The sequence below is a fragment of the Microtus pennsylvanicus genome, chromosome 9, assembly GCF_037038515.1.
Source record: "Microtus pennsylvanicus isolate mMicPen1 chromosome 9, mMicPen1.hap1, whole genome shotgun sequence".
NCBI lineage: Eukaryota > Metazoa > Chordata > Mammalia > Rodentia > Cricetidae > Microtus > Microtus pennsylvanicus.
This window is the reverse complement of record NC_134587.1, coordinates 42,637,253-42,659,826: the sequence shown is the minus strand read 5'-3', so window position 1 is coordinate 42,659,826 and position 22,574 is coordinate 42,637,253. Positions and strand designations below refer to the sequence as shown.

The 22,574-nt window shown below is 53.0% G+C and overlaps 1 protein-coding gene across 3 annotated transcripts in view; it reads right to left on the bottom strand.

Moving 5' to 3' along the window:
* Olfm1 (olfactomedin 1) overlaps positions 1–22,574 on the bottom strand; it is a 37,425-nt gene that overhangs the window by 7,184 nt on the left and 7,667 nt on the right. The window contains exons 1-5 of one of the 3 annotated variants that reach the window (XM_075985569.1): positions 16,463–16,618; positions 14,346–14,495; positions 10,053–10,208; positions 7,899–8,118; positions 107–213 (exon numbers count right to left, since the gene is read on the bottom strand). In XM_075985569.1, coding sequence (XP_075841684.1) covers positions 107–213; positions 7,899–8,118; positions 10,053–10,208; positions 14,346–14,495; positions 16,463–16,612 — 783 coding nt within the window. In that variant the 5' untranslated portion in view covers positions 16,613–16,618. Of the gene's footprint in view, positions 1–106; positions 214–7,898; positions 8,119–8,488; positions 8,629–10,052; positions 10,209–14,345; positions 14,496–16,462; positions 16,758–22,574 lie in introns of those variants that run through there. The other 2 variants (XM_075985570.1, XM_075985571.1) reach the window with 2 other exon arrangements.

The following is a 22,574-nucleotide window of genomic DNA, read 5'->3' as shown; positions in this document are numbered from 1 at the left end:
ACCCAGAATCTGAAGCTATCTGCTTGGGAGGTAGACATGGCTGGCACTAGGGAGAGGGACAGAGACCAGACCTTTTAAGTCCTTTAAAAGCTCCAGGGACACTTACCCTGTTATCGCCTTCTGGGGCCAGTGGGTCTGTCATCCAGGACCCGAACCTTGAGCCAGAGGTCTTGACAGTCACCGGGTCACTTATACCCGTCAGCTTCCCGCAGGCTGGAACAGAGTGTGCATGGGTCAGAACCAACAGGCAACTGAGAGCCTTGGACCCCTCCCCTCAAGGGTACATCTGGGCTGGGGGGATTCATCCTCTTCCCCTCCAGATCTGGTGCCCAACAGCCCATAATGTCACTTAAAAAAGTCTCCCCAGTGGCCATGAGGAGCCACCTCTTCCTCCAGAGGGAACAATTAAGGCCAGCATGGGCAGGGCATGGCAGTGAATGGCTGCCCTCCTAGGTCTCATGATTCCTTGGGAGCAAGAGGCCAGGGCAGCCCCAGTAACAAGAGAGAGTTGGCCACAACAAGCCTCAGTCTTCTCTGGGAATGGGACACAAGAGCTCAGTCCTCTCTGACTGCTGGAGCTTAGGCAGCATGGCAAGCAGCAGGAGGGAATTTAGGCTCCATGGGAGACACTGTCCCCAAGCAGGATTCACCTCCCCAAACAGAAGGACAATCCTAGCAGCCCGTAACAGCACCCCACACTGTGGGAGCACCTTCCTTGTACACGTGTCTGTCCTAGAACCACCCCCGATGGAGGCAGGTGGAGGCTTGCTGCTGTCCTGCTGTGTGTGTGTGTGTGTGTGTCTGTGGGTTTTCCATGATCTCAAGAAGAACAGCCCCTGGCAGGAGGGCTGGGAGTTGAGCATTATGCTCTATGGAATCTTAGACGTGACCCCTGCAGCCCTCCCACTTCACAGATGGCCAGAGATGACCTCAGAGCCACAGCTTGGTCATTCAGGAGTGGCAGAGGCTGTGTGACCCAGCGTTCCTGCCTTAGCTTGCAGGTCTCTTGCCTGCTCTCAGCCTCCAGGTTGAGCCTGTGTGCAGGACTCCTCTTTTCCATCCCACCAGGTCAGGCTTGAGTGTGACCCGCCCCCCAAGTCTATAAGATACCCCCCAGGGACCACATTAGCATACATACACAGTTTCTGCAAAGTTCAGAGAAGATCCAGGTGCTTAGGCGAGATTGTGAGAGACTTAACCTGAGACCACAGGGAAGCAGAGATAATCCTACATGGAGCAGGGAGGGTCAAGCCCAGGGGAGGGTGCAGCTTGCCATGCTCCCACACCCACCAGCATCTCCCCAAGCCTGGAATGGGGTGAGCATGTCCACAGAGGCATTGTACAAAACTGACTAGGTGAGGTGCTCAGCTTGGCTCAGGGGCCAGCAGAGAGGGGACCTTGGACAGAGCGAGGCTCAGTAGGATTGAAAGCCACTCCAGGCCTGGATTCCCACCAATGCCCCAGCGCTGGCACTCCTGCCCAGACTAGGAGAGGAAGTGCCACCACTGTGCCCACTCTCCTGTCCCTTCCCCAAAGGCACCTCCCCTTCCAGGAGGAACTTGAGTTATCCCCGCACTAGCACTTCTGAGGCTCGAGGCTCCATGGAGGTCTGGGGTGCAAGGGTCTGAGAGGCCCACTGCTGAGCACAAAGCATGCCCACTTGGCCTCTGTGCACACTGCCCTGCCTTACCCAAGCCCTGGCTTGGAGGAGACACCAAGAAAAGGGTTAGGAAAAAGAAGGGCATTGTGGGAAGCCAAGGTTGACCAGTGTTGGCAGGAGTTAGAAGTGAGGATCCCTGATGGGTTTGTTTGTAGAAAAATTTCCTTCACACACACACATACATGCACACACACAAATTCACACCCATACACACCCACACACACACTTGCGTAACTGTATGCTTCTGAGGTTCGAATGAGTTCATTGTGGGCTGCCTGTAGAGGCTGGGCAGGGGAAGCCAGATGCCCAACCTGGACTCCACCCCTCACTCCCATTTTTCTTCCTTCACTCCTGTTGACTTGGGGTGGGTGTTGGGTTGCCAGGAGACAGAGGCTCCTCCAAAATGGGTGGGAACTGAAAGAAGCCAATAGAAGCCAACCCTTTTGCAAGTCCTTTTCCCAGAACCCATCCTGTCATCCAGACCCAGCATCCACAGAGTCACTGGTCCCTGTAATATCTCATAGAAGGTCTTCCATTGGTCCTAGAGATATGATCTATGAACTGCCTGGAGGTTAGGGTCCAAGGGGATCAGCATGCACGGGAGACATGGCAGGAGACCTGTGTGGAAGGCATCCTTCCCACCCAGTGGCATGCTGCGCTTGAGGCCAGCACATGACTCAGCCACATACTAAAGTTTTCCGAGATGCCAACTTACACTAGATCGGTCCCAAACCCATTCGAGGTCCTTTTGCAGTTGGAAACCTTCTCCTGAAGAAATCTATCATCTTTCTGTATACCACCCGATCATGGCACAGTTTCAGGGGGATGCGCAGCCCAGTTTGGATGCCTAACCCTGACCCTAGCCTTCCCTGCCTCCATAACCAGGCCTATTCTGTTCTTACTCTAGAACAGCATCCCAACTTCCCACCAAGCTTCTAGGGCTGGTCCCAGACACATGCCTAGGCCCTAAAGATGTCGTCATCCCACCGATCTCAGTGACCTCAGCTGAACCCCACATTCCCTTGGGGTGCCAACAAAAGCATCGGGGGCTTGCTGTTCCAGGTAAGGGGTCTCGTCCATTCACCCTACTTCCCCATAAACAAACGAGGGACTCAGGTCTCAGAAGAGTCTCTTTAGTACACCAACTAATTCACCAGCTGAGAAGTGTTGGGGTCAGTAGGGTGAGCCTCTGGGGAGTGAAGGCCACCCTTCATGTTACCCACGTTTGCTTCAGTTATAAGCAGGTACTATATCACCAGGGCCCCCAGGAAAGCAAACTAACATAGGCGCACAACTCAGGCCTTCCAGAATATGCCTGGATGGTCCAGTCAGTCTTCTGTGAGCTCGGATGGAGAATGTGCAGGACTTTGCTCTCAGCCAGGCCAGGGGCAGCTTTGAACAATCTTACCACACTCTACTCAACTGTTTCTGTTTTTGTGGGGTTTTGTTTTTGTTTTTTTTCTATCTCAGAAAGTGGCAGGAGGTCTGTCTGAGTTCTACAGGATGGCTGCCCAGCAGGTCCAGCCTGCCAGCCACACCCAGCCTCCTCCGGATTATTTTCCTGGTGCATAGTCACCAGGGCAATCAACCGTTCAATGCTTCAGTGCTGGCTGAGGAGGGTAGGTAGGCGTGGCCACTGTGTCTCCTGCTCTCTAAGATGCTGGGGCAGGCACAGCTCCGAGGGCCCATGGGGATGGAGGCTGCTTGCCATCCTTAAGTCAGGGAGTTATTTTTAGTTCTCTGTCCACACTAGTTCTGCCGAGACCTCACAAACTGACAGGATCTAAAAGAGCCCATGGCAGAGGCTTGGCGGTATCTTGGCACACCCAGTTCTAGAAAGTACCACTCTCCAGCCACGCACTCAGGATACATGTGGGGGTGGTAGAAAGCTTTGGGGTCTCAGGAAGAGGCTTGCAGGAAGGATGATGCCCAGTGGGGAGGGTCCTGGACTGTAGATGCTTGGTCAAGCTAGACAACAAGCTGTGAGCCTTGCACACTTCTTGAGTGGATGCCAAGCTGAGAGCATCCCAGACTATCTCAAAGCTCGAGTCAGGATGAGTATCTCTGGGAGGCAGAGCTGGGAAGGAAGGTCTGTGACCTCAAACAAGCCTTGGCCTTGGCCTCCGTGCTCAGTGCTTAGCCCTGAAACTAGAGAAGAACTGTCTGGAAAGAAGTCTGCAGGCTGGGAATAAGGGCCAAGATACAGATGCAAGAGCCCTAATGTAGACCCAGGTTTGGATCCAGAGCCCACAGCAGACCTGTGAACATTATCCTAGAGCCATCCTTTCCCTCTTGCTCTGGCCAGGCCAGGCCTCTAGTGGACCGCCTGCTCTTTAAAAGAAATGGAGGAGGCAGACCTGGTCTAGGTTGTTGTAGGTTGCCGGAATCCTGGGCTCTATTCTCTTAGGCTTTCACTGCTAACTCACCCTTAACTCTCTCACTGGGAGTGGTCACACAGCTCTGAGAGTCTCTAGCCTCACTGTGAAGCCTCCACCACGCGATTCTGGCATCTCAAGTGTTAGGAAGGTATCTTTTGACTTCCCTTGAAGAGTCCATATTGCTCCCAGCACAGCACAGCACAGCATGGCAAACCAGTGTGCCCCACCAGGGCAGGAGCCTGCAATTAGCATTCTACTAGTGTGGACACTGTGTGGACAGCTCACTTGGCTGTCAGGTAACTCCTAAGTGGGAGGCACAAGGTTTACTAAGACGTTTCCTCAGTAGAGCAAAAATACCCTTTCCCCCTTGGTTGGCCCTAGCTGCCTGGAGACTTCCAACCCAACTGCAGAAAGAAACAAAACAAAAAACAAACAAACAAACAAAGAGAAAGAAACAAAACAAAACAAAAACGTGACCAAAGAGCCGTTGGCATGTATGACAGGAATACCGCTTCATACCAACTCATCCTCAATGGCAATGGTGACCAAGGAAGCCTACAGCACCAGTACAACCTAAGTCTGGGGGGCAGCTGCATTGAGCAGCCTGTGCTGGGGTCCCCGGTCCTAGCTTTACTCAGGTGAGCTGCTAGGATCTGACCTTGCAGCATCCTCTCAGGGGACACCAGGGTTCTGGGCAGCTAACTGCCTCTTCCCTTCCCCGGCACAAGACTTGTTGCAGGGAATTGCACGTTGCAGAAAAGGCCCAAAACATGTTATGTCTAAGCTGTATGCTTAGTGCAGAAGGAAGATATTTCAAATTCTAAGTCCTTGCTGGGACACTTGGAAAAGCATGCTGCCCGAAGATGAACAGAATTGCTAACTCCGGTCCTTGAATTATGCTTTCTGCCTGTGTGCAGTCCAGGAATTTAGGACGGTTCTGAGAAGAGACTTTGAGAGATGCAGGGAGCCCTTCCCTCCCTTACGGACCTATGTTCCTAACCAAGCACCTGCAGAGGCAGACACACCAAGGACCCCGGGGCTTGAGGGCCTAAGGAGTAACACTCAGCTACTGCGCAGCCGCCAGTGCAGAGCCCCGCCCACTGGGTCAGCAGGGAGTGGTGCCCACGACAGGGTGCACCCTGGGCGTGACCACCCTGTCAGTTGGCTGCGGAGGAGGCCGAGGGACGATGCCTCTCTGCAAGACTGATGCAAAGACTGAATTAAGAAACCATAAAGTATTTAGTCCTTACGCTTCCGGCTGAGGGCCTGGGACAGATGCTAAACCTATCTATAGACCCATCTGCCACCTAATTTTACCAGCAGCTTATCTACTCATCCATCAGCCATTGACCAGTCCTCTACCCGGCTAGCCATCTATTGTCAACTGTGCCTCCCTCGGTCCCTCTGGCCTTCCACTTACTAGCTATGCCCACCCCCACTTGCTTGCCCTCCCACCTGCTTACTGATCTACCATACCCCCCAGCTGCTCCTCTGAGCCCGGCAGTGCACAGCTGGTGACATGAACAATGTATGTAAATTCTCATAGTGACCCTAGGGCTTAAGGACTCTGTACCTTTGTGTTGTAAAGCAGGAGTCACTGGGATGGAAGACGGTAGGGACCTGGAAGAGGCACCTGCTGTTGAGTGGCTTGCTACTTTAGCTATTTTATAGCTTGGCACCCCAAGACTTCCCAGACTGGGGTTCAGAACCCACGGTCCCAACCCCAGCTGCTGTTTCTCTTCAAGTACATGCTTACTGAGGCCCCTCTTAGGAAAGAATTACATGCTCAGGTCACCTCTCTGGTGCACCCTAGGGTGGGACTATCTGGCCTCATTCTTTCTTCATTCCGAATCACATGTGTCTTAGCAGTCCAAGGGTAGCCACGTGAAAGCCCCAAGATCCTAGCCATAAGGTAAATTCATGCAGCTGCTAAAAATAGGCTGAGGACAGATGGGAAGTCTGGCTTGGCTGGGATAACCTGGAGAGCTGTGTGAGCTACCCCCTCTCCCAAAGGCCCATCAGCTTGGCGGCCTTGGTAATGTCCTACCACAGTCTCCATCATGATTTTCTTAGTTTCTCCTAGGCATGACACCCTGCCTGGTTACCTGGCAGTGGAAATAACTTTTGCAGGGTAATAAATTCAGCCTCTGGGCTCTTCAGAGACCAGGAAGACCATTAAATACCTGGCTGAGAAGGCTGGGAAGGAGGCCATGGAGGAAAACCAAGGGAAGACTGGAGGGGACCCATAGCCGGTCCTCAGCCCAGCACTCCTAGAGGGCGTGTACAGGCAATGGAGAGGCTGCCATCCAGTCCCAGTCATGGATGGACTAAGGCTACCAGCCCCTGCCACAATGGGTCATGGGTTTTTTGAGGCACAATAGTAAGAATATAGAATGGAAAATGATATCCTGGTGTTCCTGTGAGTGTCACTTCAAAACAGCTAGTTCCCAGTACCCATCATAGCTTCCTACCTCATCAGTACTGGGAGCTCAAAACTTTACAGTCTTTTGGGGGGCAAGCCAGGAGCAGCCGCGGGGAGTCACCTGGAAGCCAGGAGACGACCTCTCTAGTGAATACTCCCATTCATCTGTCACCTGACACCAGGATCCGCACTCATGTGCTGGTCTGGGCAGGCGCACATGTGTATGTATGAGCTCTGTGGAGGCCAGAAGACAACTTCAAGCATCATTTCTCAGGAGTCACCCGCCTCGACAGCGTCTCTCACCATCTTAATTCCTAAGTAAGCCACGGGAGCTGGCCAGCAAGCCCTAAGACCCACCTGTCTCCCCTTCCTTGTGCTAGGATTATTTTTACATGAGTTCTGGGTATTGAACTCAGGTCCTTGTGCTTGCTCTGGAAGTACTTAACCACTGGAACCCTCTGCTTGTCCCACACCAAGGCTTTTGAAAAGTATTTGTTCTTTGGGATGTTTTAAATTTTGTAAGGTATGGATGAAGGGAGACAGAGTCAGAGCATCAGATGGAGCCAAAAAAAAAAATCTTTCTGGAGACAAAGTCACCCTTACAGGTACATGATATAAAAACAAATGAGTTGGTCAGACAATGTGGAGGAACGCTGAAGCTGGTACTGTATCAGGACATGAAACGTACCATTTAGAAATGGCCCCAAATAGCCAACATGTGCAATTTGGCCAAAGCCACTGACTGGGCAGTCAGGCAGGCATAAGAACTTTAGATGCTTCCTACCTTAGGACTGTCAGGGAACATGACTTCTGAGAGGAAAGCCACCTTGCTTACTAGTCCATTCCACACGGGCTGCTGAGGGTCCCCACTTCTATCCAAAACCTGCTGCTACTGTACCCCCTCTTTTTAGTTCCAACTAAACCTGATGCATTTTCTCAAGGGGTTTTATTAGCCCTCTTCTCATCCTGGATGGAGATGTGTTTCCAGCCCTTTTAAAGTTATCCTAAAAACACATGCATGAACCACACACATGCATATTAAACACTCACACCTTTGCATACACACACCTCACACCTTTGCATACACACACACACACACACACATCTGACAGAGTTTGTGGCATCTAATATCTTTCTCTCTCTCTCTCTCTCTCTCTCTCTCTCTCTCTCTCTCTCTCTCTCTCTCTCTCCAAATGATGTGAGCTTCACTGGGATCTAGAACTGGCTTTGGCATGGGGTTTGCACATGGGTGATGCCCTAGGGTGGGTGTTGCCTGCACTCCTTGATGCTCTCTCTGGGTGGCCCTACCCAGAAGCCCTGATGCAGCCATCACCTGCTGAGGCCAGGCAGGCACTGTGGCTTCAGCACCACTCCCTACACCTGCATGTGTGGCAGAGTCGGGCCAGGCAGTGCCACACCTGCAGGGCGCTGGGCCTACCTAGTTTTTGCATGCATGCACGGAGCCTTTCTTCAAGATTGGACACTCTGCTCTGAAGTTCATCGTAGTCATAGGCGCCAATTTCCTCTTGCAGCTCGTTAAGCACTGACGTCAGATTCTGGACCTCCTCCTTAAACTGCAATACCAATTTGGCATCGGCCTTGTACTCTTCCAACACAGGAATCAAAGGCCTAAGTTCATCCATTTTCGTTTTTATTGCCTGCAAGGTTAAAATAAGCTGGTTCAGTGCGATGCATGCAAGAACTTGAAATACCCTGCCTTGGCCTGGCTTCTCCCTAGGAGAGGGAAGGTGTGCACACTCCCGTTTTAGTAATCCACCAGTTATCTGGTCCCAGTGAGTCAGGATAGCGTATTAAACAGTCCTCAGAACACCAGCATATTTGGGAAAGCTCTTTATTTGTCAGTCGAGAATGCAACATCTTAAGGTTACATGCTTTAGGTCACATACACAACGTTTGTGGTTCTTTTTTTTTTCTTTCTTTTTCAAAAAGTGCATTGACAAGGGTTCAAACTATTCATGGGATGCATCTAGAATCACATGCAAAAGAAGGATCCTGGTTGGATTCAAGGTTCCTTAGTGAAATGGTGCTAAGGATTGGAAAAGAATCGTAAAAATGCATGGTGCAAAAAGCTCTCTGGCTCTCTCATGGTTACATGGGGGGACTGCATCTTCAGTCAGTGGCGCATTGAAAAAACTCTTAAGTTAGCCCTGCAAGCAAGAAAATGAAACACCGTTGAAAAGCTAGCTCACTAGCCTGCCTTAAACAGCCATTAAAAGACACGTATTTGCATGGTCACGTAAGAAAAATCACACTTTAACGACAGGAAAGAAAGCTACTCAGATGGTGAAGGGCATCCCTCACAGTTTCTGCTGGAACTCCTTCCCGCATGACTACAGTGCCAAAGGCAAGGGCTTGCTTTTGCTGTCCCAGAGTCTCACAGTCCCCAACTTTGGAACTCAGAGGTGCTCTGTGGACGACACTCTCCAAGGGGAGCTACCTCATGTTGCTGAAGACACCTCTGTCTTCACAGTCTGCTGAGCACAGGAGGGCAGATGCTGGCCAGGAGAGACACAACTCATTTTGGTCTGTAAGGTCAAGAATCTCTCTCCAAGGTTAAGTCATGATGGTACATCAGAAAAAGGGGAGCAGTGTTCCCCTGCCTGGGACAACAATCACTGGCTTATGCTGCCTCAATGTGATTTGTCTGCTATTATTTTACTTATATTATAGATTTATAACTTCATTAGCTTGCCATTTTGCCTACCTAATGCACTGCTTTTAAAAGGAGAATTAGTTCCTGCTTCACGTAGGGAGTGCATCAAAGGATAACATTAGCATACAAGGAAGGGAGGACGGACCAGGGCTCAGCAGTTTCCAGCCAAGCGGCCGGCCGTGTAATTTGACCTGTTCATTTACATCTGGGCCTGATTTCTAATTAACATGCATGAACACCTTAATTAAGGTGGCAGATAATTCCCAGCCTAGTCCTAGTGGAGAGTCGTGTATATATACATACTTGTACATATGTATATATAATTTCAGGTCAAAGGAACTGAGATTTTAAATGGCCAGGGTCACCTGGAGACACAGAACACTTAACGCAGCTGCAACTACAGTGTGCCTTGTCACAGCTAAATTAGGTCAGAAGTGAAAAACTGCCCTGAGTGATCTGGGCCCAGAAATGGCTCTAATCAATTACGCTAATCCTCGGCTAATGTGATTTACCTGCAGCAGCTATGGAATGCTGAGGGCGTCTAACGATACCCTCCCCGGTTAATATGCCTCATCCAGAGGACCAGGGGGCCTGGGACCCCTGGAGAGAGGGACCAGTGTGTGCTGAAGGGGCTGACCAAACCCTAACCCCTCCAGTGGCCGGAGTTGATGGTCTCTCTCCTCCCAGAGTGGAACAGCTTTGTAAGGCAGAGGACAGTCCTCACTGTGTCCCCCTAGGTCCCCAGTCACTACCTCTGTGGGGAAAGGGAAGCCAGAAGGGGAAGAAGATCTGACTTGGAGGAGGAAGAGGAAGAGGGGGAGGAGGGAGGAAGAGAGAAGGAGTGGAGGAGGACGGGGAAGAGGGAGGAGGGAGGAGGAGTTGGGGGAGGGGGTAGAGCGCCAGGAGAGACAGGCATACCTTGAACTGCCTGGCCAGGTGTTGCTTATGGCTCTCCTCCACCTGCTTGAACTTGGACTCCAGGCCTTTCATTTGGTTCTCCATCTTCTCCACATACTGCAGGTCTCTCTGAGTCCGCCTGTCCAAGACTTCTATGGATTGAGACATGTTTTGCACCTGTCAAAAGGGTAACAGGTTCAAGGCGAGAGCTGCAGCAGATGTCGGGTGGTTTCATTTGTCTGCTCATCAGTCAGGCTGACCTTTCCCACAGCACCACCCGGGAAGGCAGGAGTGGCCCAAGCCTGATTTACCAGTTAATCACCAGCGTCAGATCGTTAGGATCAAGAACTCCCCAAACACAGCAGATCGGCTGGGTAAACATTCCCTTTACCCTCTCCCAGCAGAACTCTGACCGTGGGGTACACAGATCAGGGCAGGCACAGGGCTGGGGGCCATTACTCTCTGCGTTTAAGAGTGGGGCCCGTTTCCATCCTACTTCGGGGAATGACTGACATCGCTAGGGAAGTGCACACAGCAAGAGATGAATCCAGAACGATGCCAGGCCCGCCTAGGGTATAAATTCCCTCTCCCCTGGAGTCTCCTGGAGTGTCCTTGCTGACAGTGTTGGTGTTCTAAGTGTGGAAGGCAGGGGTAGGGAGCTGCTCTAGGCTCGGTGCCGAGCCTTCTCCCCACCGCATATGCCATCCATCACCCCCACAATATCATAGGCAGATGACTGCTCGGCAAACACGCACATTCAGAACGCAGAGTCAGGAATCAATCACCCAGCAAATGAAGAATCGCTGTTTTACATCCTTACGGGCATTGTTGAATGGAGTGTAGCCTCAAGATGGGACTCTATTATTCAGCACGATTCCAGAGAGCGTCAAAGAAAAACAGTTTTGGTGCGGCCAGCTGCCAGAACATTTCATTTTCAGGAAACTGGCTCCGGCTTATGTGAGAATGTATGCTCACCAGGGGCGAGGGGGGCAGGGAGCCAAGGTGCTGAGGATGCTGCCGGGGATGCCGCAGTGGGCTGGGTCATTTTCTCAGAATCTAATCCAATTACCAGCAAGGAAGGTGTGTAGTGAATGACAGGTCTCCTTGCTGAATTTCCTTTTCTTTCTGAATTTGAAAAAGACTCCCTTCTAGGAACAAAATCCTTAGGCTAGAGGCTTGGCGTCACCGCTCAGGGGTCAGAGCATGAAGGTAGGGTAGCACCTCAAACCCTTGGACCAGTAGGTGGAGGGAATGGGAAGAGTGGCAGGATGTCTTCTCGCTGGCCAGGTCGATACTGCCCATCTCAGCACTTAAAGCCTGATGGGATCTCAGGACTTGAAAGCAGGGCACACATTCACCTTCACAGCTCAATTTATAGCACAGCTGTGCATGGGCCTGACTGCTTCCTTCTCTTAGCTGCTCTGAGGGGAATCTTCCTGGACGGCCTCTCCCGCCTCTCGCTGCCCTTCTGAATGGCTGCCGTGCTTCTTCTCGGAAAAGATGTCACATTTGCTGTGGTCCATCCTTTGAGGCCCAGCCCAAATGCCACTGCCTTCAAGGAGGCTTCTGGGAGGAGCTCAGACAAGGGATACTGGGAACTACTTGGGAACAATACCATCTTTTGGGGGTGGGGAGCAGTTCATCTACACCTGAACCCAGAATAAGGGCAGGAAACCTAAGCAGCCTGCCTGGCCCAGAGAGGGACAACATGGGACATCTCTGCTCCAAGCCTCTTTTCCTAAGTCTCCTCCTCAGAGATATGACACTGACCAAAAGAACGGGGCTCAGATAGCAACCAGTCAAACAGTGGGCGGGGCCTGGGGTAGGAAAGGTTCAGTAGCTGTACATTAAAAAGAAGTCTTAAAGATGCCGAATAACTTGGTTACCTTAAGGTGAACCAACAGACGTATGAGCCCACTTTCTGGACAACCACTCAGCTAAGCCCTTCACAACAAGACACGGGTGACATCCATATTAACCCTTTGGCAATACCTCCTTCCACACACCTCCTCCAGTTCCCACAATATCCACAGAATCCGCCCAGCATGTTCAAGGTCACAAGGTCATAGAATGCTCTTAGCCACTGTGGCAGCAGGTGCCATGAAGTGGGGGAGGGGACATGCACAGCAGCCACACACCTGTCCCCATCTGGGAATGACTAATTGCTAATGTTTATTGCCCACGTAGGCACTGGCCTGAGCCAGCTATGTTATTTAGCTCATTTGATCTTCATAAAACCCTGGGTAGGGGGGAGCAAACCGTTCTGAGTCCACATGTTAACACAGATAAGTCAGTTAAGAAACTTGGTCCCGTCATATAGCCAGCTCAAGGTCGGGGACTCCAAAGCCTCTGCTCTCGAACTCAGACTGTGTCTTCAGAGGACACAATGCCATCCTTATACTCACCTTAGCCCCTCCTCTGGCATCAGACCCTGGAGGAACTGCCCAGGCTTACTGATACCCAGTCCTCAGCAAGGAGGACCTGACCTGCCTTGTCACCAAGTGGGTCTAACACAAAGCCAGATGGTAGCGACACAGAACCAGCTCCACAGTCCTCAGCTAGGACCAGCTGCAGGGGACCCAAGGAATACTCCTCTGTTGCCACCCAAGATGGCAGGTGCTCTCTGTGCCAGGCCTGGCCCCGCCCCACAGGCAGAGAAAAAGCAAAGTAGACCAGAAAGGAGGCGTGTTGCCCAGGCCCAGCCCTAGAGCACAAAGGCGAGCAGGCTTGCCTCAGCAATGCTGACAGGCACCATAAATGAAGGCCCCTCTCTTCCAGCCAGTGCTCAGGCCCTCCCGAAATAGAGTCTACGTGGCGTGAGATGGGGTTTTAAATTTTTTAAGCAGCAAGACTGTGGCCTGCCTGCATAGGCAGAGAGGGAAGCTGAGCGGCCTCATTCTCAGGGGGTCCCAGAGCTTTCTGGAACCATTTCCCAGTTCTGCCCTTTCCCAGGTCCCCGCGGCTTGGGCCTCAGGCCCCTCCAAGCCCCTCCCCTTCGCTACAATTCTGAATAATTAAAGGCTCAATTAGGCTCCTGTCTAGTTTGGTGTAAATAAATGTCTGTGGGATCTGTTAAATGTATTTTTACTTGGGCTCTCTTCAAATGATTTACTCTGGTGGCTATAGGTGGCAAAACAGGCCAAGAAACCAACACGTCTACCCCTTTAGGGTGAGCCAGCCCCACAGACGCCATGATGGAAATAAGGTCCCATGTCTCTTCCACATGGGGACTGGCAGCAACTCGGGAGTCATCCTAATCCCCAGGCTGCCCCCTGCCTCGGCATCTGAGTCCAGAAAAGGGAGCTGCTCTGCCCACAGAGGTGCTAGTCCGGCTGGGGAGACCAGGTCCTGGCAGGGGTTAAGCTGGGCTCCAAAGCCATTCTGTCTTCCCCAGAGGACGGAAGCTGTCCTCAGTGCCTGTGTTCAAGTTACAGAGATGCCCTCAGCCCACAGATCTCATACAGGTGAGGGCTTGGAAATTCCAAATCCAGTCAGTAGGGCAAGTCCCAGCTTTCCTGGTGCATGTGTGCATGTGTGTGCATGAGTGTGTGTGTGTGTGATGTGACTTTTGTGGGAAGGGCACATCCCCTGGAGGCATCTTTTCTTGGGGGAGTGAGAAGGGCAGGATGGAAAGGGCCCTCACTTTCCCTTCTCCTCATGGTAGCACTCCAGGGACTCATAGTAGTGAGGTCAGAGTTTGCAGGGGGTCTCTGGGGGCAGCTTATAGCCACTCTTGTTGAGAAACAGAAGCCAAACAGGAAGATAGCTGGTCCAATTACTCAGACAAACTCCCTTTCTAACTAGCTCTGTGGTCCGGGGACATCAATCTGAGGAGTGACTCATGCCACGGACTCTACTCTGGTCTTGTGATAATCCAAATAAGACTCAAGGTGTATGCATGGACTACACACTGCTGTCTTCATGTCAGAAGCATCCACGGTGGCAGAGACACCCCCATGGAACGCCTGTGGGCCAGGCACCTGGGGTCTACTGTGTCCCTGGCAGCATTGCTGAGCCCTTTGGACCAGACCCTGAGCATCGCTCAGAGGAGAAATGGCAGAGGGCAAAGAAGCCATGCTTCTGGCCTTACCAACGAGCTCTTTCATGGAGCCCCTGGAGCCCAGGGAGCAGGTGTATTCATCTTCCCGGCAGGGTCACCACGTTCTTTTCCATCTTCCTATCCAGGCAGTCGTCTGTACACTCATCTATTCCCAAATACCGAGATGGGGCCACGCAGGCCGGCCGACCCTCAGGCTGGCACACAGCACTCTGCGAGTGTGAGCTCTCACACACCCCCTGCTCAGACTCACTCACCTTCTCCAGTAGCTGCCTCAGCTGTTTTGTGCGGGCATCCCGTGAACACATAGTCTGCTGGGGGGCGACCACCGTGCAGATACACCTGCCCTCACTGTCCTGGGCAGAGCTGTACACCTGCCAGCTCTCCTCGGGGTTGGTGGGCAACACCTGGAGGGGGGGCAGGTGGGGAAGGGAACGGGGAGAGAACAAGAGAACGAGGGTAAGAATGAGGGAGGTTGGCGCCTGGGTGCCAGGGGCTGAAGCAGATCAGAGAGACACAATGCCTAAAAATCCAGGTTCAGCCCTGGGTGCTCAGAGTTTGGACATCTAACCAGATTAACGCTTGGGGAGGTGGGAGGAGCTGCGGATGCACTAGGCTGGCTGAGAGGTCATATAAAAAACCAGGTGGCTAACAGCCCAGGGAATCAGAATTCACTTCCCCCAGTAGTCTTGATCTGCTGCTCCCTAACACTCAGAGACAAGCACCATTGTTAACAGTCCCTGTCGTTGCCTACGAACAGAGAGCAGCACTGGCTTAGAGCTGTGCTGTCTCCCCGAAAGCAGCCTGGCTAAGATGTTGGCCTTCCAACTTCATGCAGCTCCCACCCACAAGCCATTTGGTGGATGTCAATAAACACATTGTGTAAGGGTCACCCCCAAACCTCACTCCTGAGGATTTGCCTGCCCAAAGACCACAAAGGACCCAGAGCCGTGAGTGGCTAGGTTCACCTTGTGGGCCCTCTATACCACCCATGACCCTGACCTTCAGAGACACAGCAGGGGCAGTAGACACCAGCGCTCCTGTACACACCCCCATGGCCTCCTGCTCGCCTGCCCTCCTGCTACTGCAGCCTGCCCACTGTCTCCAAACCTTTCCCTGGCATCCTGCACATCCCTGCTATTTTTAGACAGGGATGGGGAGGAAGGCAGAGAAGCTATGGTAGTGATGCACTTATCTCATTCACCCAACCTCAGCACACCGACCACGTAAAGTCCTCACCACGGAAACTCATTCGGGTTGTTTTGTTTGCTTGATTTTTGGGAACCCACTATGTAGACCATGCTGGTCTTGAACTCACAGAGATCCACCTGTCTCTGCCTCTTGGGTGCTGGGATTAAAGGTTTTACACGCCATGTCCGGCACTAGGGAAACTCGAAAGAGGAGAGGTAGAGCCAACAAGAGTCATAGGTGTGTGTGTGTGGGGGGGGGGGCAGGTTACACCACTGAGACCTTGGGAGCAGAATTGGAGGAAAAAGGAGACTTGTCCTTCACCTCTCCTTTCCACTTAGAAGATTAGGCTGGGGCCCCTTTCCAGGGGTTCCTCATGGAAGGGTGGTCTCAGCTCAGTCTGCTACAGCCACTATGGAAGTCAGCCCTACCCAGACCTTCCACCCCAACCCTTAGCCAACGCTCCCCTCCCCAGGCTGCTGGTGGCACACAGAGATGCGATTTCCATTTCAGAGGCCAATAGAGACGGGTGGGCGAAGCCGCGCGCGGGAGGTGGGGGGTCCGGTCCCGCCCAGCTCCTCTTAACCTCTGGAGAGGACCCTTAGATCTTCCAATGGGGATGGGAAAGAGTAGGGTGCCTCGGGATTTGGGGGACTCAGATGAGACCACCGAGCTCTTATCTTTTGCCTGGGGCTCCACTCCGGCACCGTCCAGTCCGCCTTTTACAAAGTAGGGCGAGCTGAGTCCTGACTGGACCTAGCCCACAAAAGGCTTTAAGCAGCATCTCCACCCCTTACTTGCTGAGTGACCTTGGCTAAGTCCCCAAGTCCCTAGTTTCAGTTTCCTAAGCTTCGCAAGGAAAGACTTCCTAATATTGGTGAACGAGGACTCTGGACTTTTGAACCCCTCCCACCAGCAACCGAGCAGGTGTCCTCAAGCCCCTCAAGGGGACCGGGCGCAGAAAGCATCGCCCCGAGATGCCAGAGTGCGGGTGACGGCGGCAACCGGAGGCGCTGCTTAGCGGCAGCACAGAGGGTGGGTTTGTGACCCTCGCCCCTGCATCTCTTCCTCCCCAGGTGACCCCATCCTGTACCGCACCGCCGGACCAGTCCGGAGCTCCGACCCAAGAGGAGGCAGGAGGCAGGAGGGAGGAGGGGCCGGGAGGGCGCAAGGCGGGCTCACTTACGCCGGTGCTGCGGTCCAGCGTCCCGCCGCTGGCGGCCGAGAGCCGGGTGGTGTTGAGGCCCACCAACGAGGGCAGCGTCTGGGACATCCAATTGGTGATCATGGCCATGGTGCTTAGCACGACCCCGATCTTCAGCAGCGGAACCGACATCGCGCCTCAAGTGGCCTCCTGCGCCCGCGCCGCGCTGGCGCTGGCTCCTGCGCCCCGGGCAGCCTCAGGCGGCGGGCACCACGGCGGGCAGGGGCGCCCGGCCGCGTCCCCGCGCCCCCTTCGCCCGCCGCCGCCCGTCCGTCTCCGCCGCCCTGTGCGCCCTGGCCATCGCCGCGCCGCCCCGGCGCTGGGAGGTGACCAGGCGGCCCTGCCCGGCGCGTGCTACCGGCCCGCGCTGCCCGCCGCTGCCGCGTCCCTGCGCGCTCCGCTGCCGAGAAGGGCCACCGGGTTCTGAGCGCGGCGCGGGCTGTGCGCGGGGGCCGCGGCCAGGAGGCGGGGACACGGCCGGGCGGCGGCCGACGCAATCTGCCCAGGAAATGGGTGGATTTTTCCTCCGAGCTCCGGCTCCCCGCCGCCCCCTGGCTGCAGGCAGCGAGGTCTGCAAACTCGTTGGCCGAAGAGTTAGGGTCACCCAGGACAGTCAAAAACCTGCCTCAAACCGTAAAAAATAAAATCCTCAAAATCTTGCATGACACCCATTCACTGTCCTCCCTCCTCAGCTCTCTCAGTCATACCCATGACGCTGTCTCGCTGAAGCCCCAGCTCCACTCATGCCTGCTTGTGGCAAGGGTTCCCGGAAGGATGAACCACACCACCCTTACTGCTGGGATTCGTCTTCCCAGATGGATTGAGTTCCAGTCAGTTTGGAGCTTCTCTTGAGCCTTATAGGGGAAGAAAAGCTCTTGTGGGGTCTCCAGTGCCAGCACAGGAGTAAAGGGGTGTTTACAAAGTGAAAGACACTGCCGGGAACCTATCTCTGAAGGAAGGGACAGTTGGAATTCCTAGGGGTACCATCCTGGGTTTCTGGAGCAGGTTTAAACAGAGAAGGGGCTGGTTGCCTGCTATGCACAGTAGGGGGTGCAGGAGAGTGTACCCACCTACCCTGGCAGCTTGGGGCTCAGGAAGCACTAGAGAGACCCCGCCCCATGATCGCCCTGGACTCTGGTGTGCACATTGGTGGATAGAGCGACAGGCATCTGTGCTGTGGGCCTAGACACGCAGGCGTCTGTCTCAGGGATCCAGCTCAGGGGCAGGGCAAGCTTCAGCAGCATCTGTGCTAAGACCTGTAAGTCTCAGTACAACAGCACAGCCGGCAAAACACCTTAATAGTGCTTTTGACTTTGCAGCAGCCTTCTAAGCGGAGGAAAGCCAGGTCCTGTAGGCATTCCTCCAAGTTGTCCCAGCCCTGGGTAAAGAAAGACATCCAACCGCCACTGCAGTCTTTCCCACCTGGTCAATTATAGACTCCCTGGAAGGGGGTTTGGGAGAGATGTCAGGACAAAGGGAGACTCCCTGATATCTGCCAAGAGGGGATGTGACACATTCCTAGGACTTGACTCTCTGTGTTCTGTCCCCGTTTGCAGAGTCAACTTCAACGACAGCCAAGATGATCCTGGCCTGAGTGCTGGGTGTGAGGCCGGCTGGCTCAAGAAATCAATTGAAGTTATTTCTCTGGCTAATGCTCAGCATTCATTGGTGCCTCTGGTTTGGGTCTAACGCCAGCAAAATTACAACTGTTGGGGAAGGGCACCATCTCTCAGTGGAAGCTGGTACTGCAGGCTAGTCACACCCAGTGGTCTTGCTGGATTAGACAAGCACAGAGATGCTGTCCTGCCTTGCGTATTTTACAGATTCAGGGCCACAGCTGTGTCTGCCCAAGTCATACATACTCGCTCCCCACTACACAAAAGTAAGGGACATTTATTGTTTATCAAGAATTCAAATCAAACCAATCCACAAAATTCGCCTCCATCTCAGAAGTCACCGACTTTTATTGAATATCCAACTTAGTGCAAGATACAAGGGGCAGCATGCTCCAAGCTCCTTGTCAGATTCAACAGGGAGTCCATAATTGGCTTTGTGAGGAACACTCCATGGCCAAGCACTGTTGAACCTTTCCTGCTGTCTGTCTGATGGGCAGAGGTTCCCACTGGAGGGAGGCCTCAAGTGACCGCTTTAGATTCAGACCCTGGGGTCAAGCTGAGCACTGCCATGGACTTCCATAAGATGGCGACCCAGGTAATGAGGCTTTCTGTGGCTCAGCTCTCATCTGCAAAATGGGCTCAACAGCAGTAGCTTTCCTCTGTGAGGTGTCCTTGGGATAAAGGATCAGGGCAGGGACAAGCCCAGAAGACTGTGGTGACAGCTATTGTCACCTTTTCAAATAAAAACTGGGCTCAGCCAGCAACCTATGCTGGGCAGGCTGTGGAGCTGGGCTTTGATGCAAGGTGTGATGCCCCTGAGCCCTCTGACATTTCTCTGGTGCCTGCTGTCAATCAAATGCCACGGAGAAGTGAAAGTAGCTCCCCATAAGTGGAGATACCTTCTGGGTGGGGGACCTATGGTAGGCATATAACCATAATGGTTTTGGAGAGCTCCTGACTCTGCCTTAGGTGAGTAATGTTCCAGGGTTCACAATTGCTGCCCTGAATTGGAGGAGCTTAACTTAGCTGGGCTTTTGAAAGGAAATAGAATCCAGGGCGTTCACAACAATGAAGCCTGAGTCTGTTAGGTAGTTCCAGAAATAAGTGGGAAGCCTTCAGTACCACTGACTAGGGACTCTCTCGCACCTTCACCAGGACAGGTCATTGTGCCTTGACTTGGAGATTTGACTCCCAGCTCATATTTCTTGTGAGCCTGTGTAAGGAGTCGGGGCTGAGGAGTACTAAATGTAGTTAATACAACTCCCGTAGAACTTGCCAGAGAGGAACTGGCCCAGAATTCCCAAGATCCCTGGAAACTAAGCTGACACCAAATGGCAAGCATTCACCCAGGGGGAAAGAAATACTGACCCTACCCACACTGGTGCTTGTCAAAACTGGTCATCGTTTCAGAATCTGTCTAAAGTGACAAGAGAGCTAAAGAAATACACATCTGATCACCTCATAGAGGGTGAATACAGGACTTCCAGCTTCCAGCCCAGAACACCAGCCATTCCATCTGGACCTAAACCTCTACATCTGCAGCCACAGCTGAACCTCTCTCACCTGCATCTGAGTCTTTCCACCTGCACTCAAGCCTCTCCACCTGCACCTGAGCCTCTTCACCTGCACTCAAGCCTCTCCACCTGTACCTGAGCCTCTTCACCTGCACCTGAGTCTCTCCACCTGTACCTGAGCCTCTCCACCTGCACCCAAGCCTCTCCACCTGTACCTGAGCCTCTCCACCTGCACCCGAGTCTCTCTTACATGTCCCTGAGCCTCTCCACCTGCACCCAAGCCTCTCCACCTGTACCTGAGCCTCTTCACCTGCACCTGAGCCTCTCCACCTGTCCCTGAGCCTCTCCACCTGTACCTGAGCCTCTCCACCTGTACCCGAGTCTCTCTTACATGTACCTGAGCCTCTCCACGTGCACCTTTACCTCCACCCTACACCTCTGCCTCTCCACATGGATCTCTCTACCTGCACCTGAGTCTCTACGCCTGTACGTGAGCCTCTCTTATCTGTATCTGAGTCTCTCAGCTTGCACCTGAGCCTCTTCACCTGTACCCAAGCTTCTCCACCTTCACCCGAGCCTCTCCACCTGTACCTGGGCCTCTTCACCTTCACCTGAGCTTCTCTGTCTTCACCTGAGTCTCTCCACCTCCACCTGAGCCTCTCCATCTGTATCTGAGTCTTTTCACCTGAACCCCAGTCTCTCTATCTGCATCTGAGCCTCTCCACCTGTACCTGAGCCTCTCCATCTGCATCTGAGCTTCTCCACCTGCGCCTGAGCCTCTCCATCTGTACCCAAGTCTCTTCACCTTTCCCTGAGCCTCTCTACCTGCATCTGAGTCTCTCCACCTGTTCCCAAGTCTCTCCACCTGCACCTGAGCCTCTCCACCTGCACCTCTCCACCTGCACTTGAGCCTCTCTACCTGCACCTGAGTCTCTCCACCTGCATCTGAGCCTATCCACCTGCACCTGAGCCTTTCTACCTGCTCCTCTCCACCTGCACCTGAGTCTCTCCACCTGCACCCAAGCCTCTCCAACTGTACCTGAGCCTCTCCATCCACACCTGAGTCTCTCCACTTGTACCCGAGTCTCTCCACCTGCACCCAAGCCTCTCCACCTGCACCTGAGTCTCTCTCTCCACCTGTACCTGAGCCTTTTAACCTGTGTCTGAGCCTCTCCACTTTCACCTGAGCTTCTTCTCTACCTTCCCCTGAGACTCTCCACCTGCACCGGATTCTCTCCACCTGTACCCAAGTCTCTTTATCTGTACTTGAGTTTCTCACACAAGCTGCCCCACCTTCACCTGAGCTGATCTGAGGAGCTGAGAGGTTCAAGTTAATCCCTCACAACTCTTCCAGGTCTCAAGCAATGTCCTGCTCAGACTTTTTCCAGATTTGGCAGGAGGGTCAACTGTCCCTAAGGCATATATGAGGGACATCAGGAAGAGCTAGAGTGAGTGCCATTTGATCTAGTGTGTCACACAGCATTTCCAGAAGTGATCCTTGGATTGTTGGAGAACATAGGCATTTACGTTAAAGCATCCATGGTGCCAGTCAACAGTCAGTGTTCCTAAAGAGAAACTCAAACCCAATTTTCACACGATTTCCCTTGAAACGAGGGCTCGCCCACATTTGCCACTGAATAATCATCACACTGACAGAGCAGGTGCTGTGCCCAGACAATCCTGGGGATTTGCCATACAGGACGTCACTGTGTCTTCACAGAATGCAATAGAGGAGTGCTACCCCGAGATCCACTATACATATGAGCTGGTTGGCTTTGGAAGTAGACCAGATATGACCCAGGCAGTGCGCTGAGACAACCCATTCTCAGGGCAAAGCTCAAAATTGTGGTAGTGCCCTTGCCCCTTGGATGTCTTGGCCATAGTCTCTTCCTGGGTGCTGGCAATGTGTAACCTATACAACTCTCAATCCTGATGACCTTTGGAAATCAGCTGGAGCCCTCTGCAGTTCTTCTTCTTGAAGCTGAAGCAGAACCTGTGTTCTTGAAGCTCAGAAGGCCTGTGTTTTTGTCACCTGTGGTGACACTGTCTCAGGTCCCTATCCTTATGCCCTTCCCTTACCGACCTTGGCTTGGAATTTGCACAAATGTGTCAACAATCAGGAAACAAGAAGGCGGACCTCCCTCTGTGGCCCAAGTTCTTCATCTCTGAAAATGAGGACTGAGTCTACAAGTTGGGCCAGAACACTTGCCCAGACACAGCCCTCCTGTGGATAGGGGGTGAGGGATCTAAGCACATGGTAGACAGGGGGTGAGGGATCTAAGCACATGGTAGACAGGGGGTGAGGGATCTAAGAAATCACCTGCCAATGACGGGGCACAACGGCTAGGAATGCACAGTACGCCAGCACCACCTCACCCACTGCCAGAGAACTGAGGCCATAGGGCAGGAACCTGCCCAGGCATCAGGGCCAGCAGTGACCACTTGGTGGGACGCAGGTCTCCCGCTCACTTCTTGATGCGCCCTATCAAGGACAGTTCCGTAGGACAAACTCTGGGTGACACACTGGCTAATAGCAATGTCTATGCGGCCTGTTTTCAAATAGTTTGAGAGGAACAGGAGAGGGGAAGAGAAGAGGGGAAGAATAAGCTAAAAAGGGAGGAGGAAGAGGAAAGGGGGTGGGAGAGAGAAGGAAAGAGAAAGAAGAGCAACAGAGACAAGGAGAGACGGAAACAGAGGGACCGAGATAGAGAGATTGAGGCAGACACTGAGAAACACAGAGACACAACAAAGACAGACAGGGATATAGACACAGAGAAAAGAAGATCGAGGCATACAGAGAGACGGGTAGAAAGACAGAGGGACAGAGAGAGGCAGTGGCAGAGAGACAAACGGAAGCATTCCCACATGGGGCTACCTTCTTTCCCCTTCCCTGCCCTTTTGATCTTTCTCTGAGGCAGACAGAACATTCCGGGAACAGGAAAATAATTGCTTTTACCCCAGGAC